General features: G+C 32.3%; 1 protein-coding gene across 1 annotated transcript; it reads left to right on the top strand.

Moving 5' to 3' along the window:
- Positions 1 to 557: 557 nt before the first annotated feature.
- On the top strand, positions 558 to 3,779 carry LOC115966598 (protein DMR6-LIKE OXYGENASE 2-like). Its single transcript, XM_031085802.1, has 4 exons — positions 558 to 839; positions 931 to 1,166; positions 2,064 to 2,391; positions 3,516 to 3,779. The coding sequence occupies exons 1-4, from the start codon at positions 558 to 560 to the stop codon at positions 3,777 to 3,779; spliced, it is 1,110 nt and encodes a 369-aa protein (XP_030941662.1).
- Positions 3,780 to 4,095: the final 316 nt, after the last annotated feature.

The following is a 4,095-nucleotide window of genomic DNA, read 5'->3' as shown; positions in this document are numbered from 1 at the left end:
TCCATGGCTTCAGCAATTCCATTAACAGAATTCTTCTTGTTTACTGTTGTTACTTATTGACTCTTTATGTGTTCTTCTTTATGCATGATTATATATGTAAGTTGTTCTTGTTTATATAGTCATAAAAATAAATTAATTCCCTGCTACATACCCAACTAGGGATACTACAGATTTTACAACATAATCTTTACAAAATCTTTACATCTTTACAAATGGATGTGTTACTAATTATCAAAAAGTAATTTAGAAATTTTTTTTATTTTACTATTGAAACCCACCGATCACATTTATTTTCACTTAATTTGTGAACCATGTATAGGAAAATGTATATAAAGCATTTTTTATTTGTGATTAGCCTCAAGTATCAATTTGTAAAGTTTATGTATAATTTTTTGGTGTTACTAATATCAATCGATTATTTATCTTTTTGTTTGACAATGTGGACAAGGTAAGTCTATGTAAACCTAGTTATAGCTTATACGTAATATAACAATATTGTACACGGCTACTCTGCTAGCTCTTTCTCTTTCTTGTGTTCTCCTCGTTTCTGCTCTTCCATGGCTTCAACAATTCCACTTGATACCAAAACCTTGAAGGTATCACCTGTTCATCCACCTAAGATAACAAGTGTCAAACCACTAGCTGAATCAACTGGCCTCTCCTCCCTCCCTTCGATTTACACCTTCACCCATAATCTCCATGATGAACCAATATCTGATGATCCAGAAGAGTCAATCCCCATTATTGACGTCTCTCTTCTTGTTTCCGGTAGTCCTGAAGAACAGTCCCCAGTCATCCATCAACTCAACAAAGCCTGCTCAGATTGGGGCTGCTTCATGGTACAATTTAACTGTCTTGAGCTTTCTATTAAATTTTTTAACATGTCTAAAGTTGTTGCATATTACTGAGATTTGACGAGGGTTGTCATAGGTGATTAATCACGGTGTGCCAGAGAGCCTGACAAAGGCAATGATAGAAGTGTTTCAAGAATTTTGCAACCTGCCAGAGGAAGAGAAGCAAGAGTTTCATGGAAATCATGTTATGGATCCAATCAGGTGTAGCACTGGTTTTAATCCTTCAGTGGATAAAGTAAACTTATGGAGAGATCATCTCAAGTTCTACACATATCCTGAATTTCACTCACCCAACAAACCTGTTGGGTTTAGGTACATTTCTTTTCATTTCAGATTTAACCTCCTAAGTCATATCATATATTATAAATAAAAATTCAGCTCTAAACTCTAAGGTATTAAGAATCATATATTTTAAGGGTAATTCATAATTGAGAACTCATGTTTTATATTGGCTTTATTCAGTTACAAAAGTTACAAAAGTTTATTTGTAATGCATTTTATTGGTGATGTATTGTTTTCTGGATTTTCATGTGAGTTGGGATAGTGTACTTGATCCTCTCCTTGAAGACTGAATCAACTAGAGATCTTGTAGCCTAGAGGCAACCAGCTCCTGACCATCTCGCGACCTTAGGGGTCGAACAGGTCGCAAGTTGCACGATCTCTATAAGGCATTTGGCTTGGAGGGTTCATAGTGTCTTTATGTACTGTAACTATCTTCCTTGGTGGAGATTTTTGACGAGTGGTCAGGGGAGAGGTTTTTACGTCATGTGCTTGGGTTTTCCTCTTCCATAACACTTTTGGTGTTATGTGTGTTTTGCTTGTTTCTCTCTATATTTCCTTCAGCTTTCTATATTGCCATGCTTGTGTAGTGTAGTTAGTTTGTTTGGAAATTTGCTACGTCACGTACACTTTGACCATTGATTAGTTTAGTGTTAAAATCAACTTAGCCATAAAACATTGTATTAAGGGTTCTAAATACTTGCTAGGACGTATATAGTATATTTTCAGTAATTATAGATTGTACTATTTATGTAAATATTACATTGAACATTGTAAATATTTTGTGTATTATAATGTAAATCTTGCATAGCTAAGAATTTTTCATCTTTTAATTTTGATAAATTTCTTTTTCAATTAAAATTTCAAAATCAGGTCATGGCCTATATGCAATTCATAATGAATGGTTTATCTCTATTGTTATTGACACAGTGAGATTGCATTGGAGTTAAGCAAAAGAAACAGAGAAGTAGCGATAGTAATACTGAAAGCTATATCAAAAAGCTTGGGACTGGAAGAGAGCTACATAGAGAAGGCCTCCAATTTCGAGTTGGGTTTACAAATTCTTGCTGCTAACTTTTATCCAGTTTGTCTAGAGCCAGAACGAGCAATTGGCATCCCCCCTCACTCGGACCATGGTCTGTTAACCCTTTTGGTGGATAATGGAATCTCTGGACTTCAAATACAGCATAAAGGAAAATGGATTAATGTCAATCTCCTTCCCAATGCACTTTTTGCTCACATTGGTGACCACTTGGAGGTACATTCTGTCTTGCATCTACAACTCCTTTTTTACTTGTCCCCATGAATTATTCATCTCCTCGGTATCTTTCTTTATTTTCTTTTTTTTTTTCTTTTTTCTTTTTTTTCCCATGTTCTTATAAGCAACTAGTAAGGTTGGTTTAATAAAATTTTAGGTTTAAGGTGATAATTTTCTTGTTTATTTATCGTTCACTAAATATTTTTTCTATTCTTTTTATTGCTAATAAAAAAATTTAAGAATTAAATTAACATTCATTTGCCTCAACATTTATAAGTACGGACTCACTTAAAATCAAACTAATAAAAGATTTTTTTCGCATCAATTTTATATAAGTCATAAAATGAAAAAGAAAAATGAAATAAACTTATGAGTAAATTATATTATTGGGTGATTCAATTGTGGAATGGTTGGTTTGATTTTGGTCCCTTAAATATTTATTTTATATTAGACTGTCATATAAGTATTTATCAAAATATTATACAAAAATTATATTGTTGTCTTCCATTTAGGATAGAACGCAATTGACTAAATACCCAAAAGAAAGAGTCAATCATGTTTAAGAGCTTAGTTCTAATATTAAGTAGGGTTCGTTATGCAAGAGTATTGGGAAAAATAAAAAGGGAATTGATGATGGGAACCGTGTACCTAATAGACATACACATTAGGGTTGACTTTTTTTTAATTTAAAAAAAAATAATTAAAAAAAAAAAGGAAATTATGGAGATTTCTTCGATTGGGGGAATTACCTAATTGCCTAAATGGCCAAAATGAAGTATTAACCCTTCAAATAGTTTAGTTCGTAATATTAAGTATGGCTAGTTGTGAATTAGTAGAAATTAAAATAGGGTTGATGATCGTAACAATGAAGTGGAGACACAATTACAAGAGTTCATTTTTTTTTCTTTTTTCTCTATTATATATATATATATATATGTGTGTGTGTGTGTGTGTATACATACGTATGTAAATAATTTTTTTATCTTAATATCTTTGGCTTTAGGTTTTTTTGCATATCATGTTCTTCACATTCAAGCCTAATTAATATTTAATTAATTGAAAAAAAATTTAACCACAATTTATTGAATTCATCAAAATTTTCTAAATATATTGTTTCATGCAAGATTTTGAGCAATGGCAAATACAAGGGTGTTCTACACCAGGCACTTGCCAATGACAAAGCTACAAGAATATCCGTAGCCATGCCACATGGACCATCGCTAGACACAGTTATAAGGCCAGCACCAGAGTTTGTTGACAATGAAAGTCATCCACCTAAATACATTGAAATAACGTACAAGGAGTATGTGAAATTGTTGCTAAGTGGTAAGATTTGTTCTAAATTTCGGTTGGATTTTGAACAAAGCAAAGCAGTCTATGCTAGTTGATTGCTTAACATGGCAAATTTCATAAGTAGTGTTTGATAATAAATGTTGTTCGGATAAAATTTACTTCCATTCTCAAAATTTGGTTTGAATTTGTAATTTGATAATAATGGCCATTCATAGGATTGATGATTCTTTTAAAATGTGGAAACATGATATCTATATTTACAAGTGGTTTATATGGACTGCGGACAGGAGAGTGTGGCACAATATTCTTTCCTGTTAATAGACTATTATTCCTATATTTGTAACAGTCTCCCTATTTTACAAGAAATCAATTACTTGGTTCGGCAATTTGCTTAACATCTACGGAGTTATA

The sequence above is a fragment of the Quercus lobata genome, chromosome 11 (genome assembly GCF_001633185.2).
Source record: "Quercus lobata isolate SW786 chromosome 11, ValleyOak3.0 Primary Assembly, whole genome shotgun sequence".
In the NCBI taxonomy this organism is placed as follows: Eukaryota; Viridiplantae; Streptophyta; class Magnoliopsida; order Fagales; family Fagaceae; genus Quercus; species Quercus lobata.
This window is presented reverse-complemented; position numbering and strand designations above follow the sequence as displayed.

Coding starts and splice junctions, on each gene's coding strand:
- LOC115966598 (XM_031085802.1), top strand. CDS start 558: ATGGCTTCAACAATTCCACTTGATACCAAAACCTTGAAGGTATCACCT. Junction 840..930: donor CAGATTGGGGCTGCTTCATG/GTACAATTTAAC, acceptor GGGTTGTCATAG/GTGATTAATCACGGTGTGCC. Junction 2,392..3,515: donor ACATTGGTGACCACTTGGAG/GTACATTCTGTC, acceptor GTTTCATGCAAG/ATTTTGAGCAATGGCAAATA.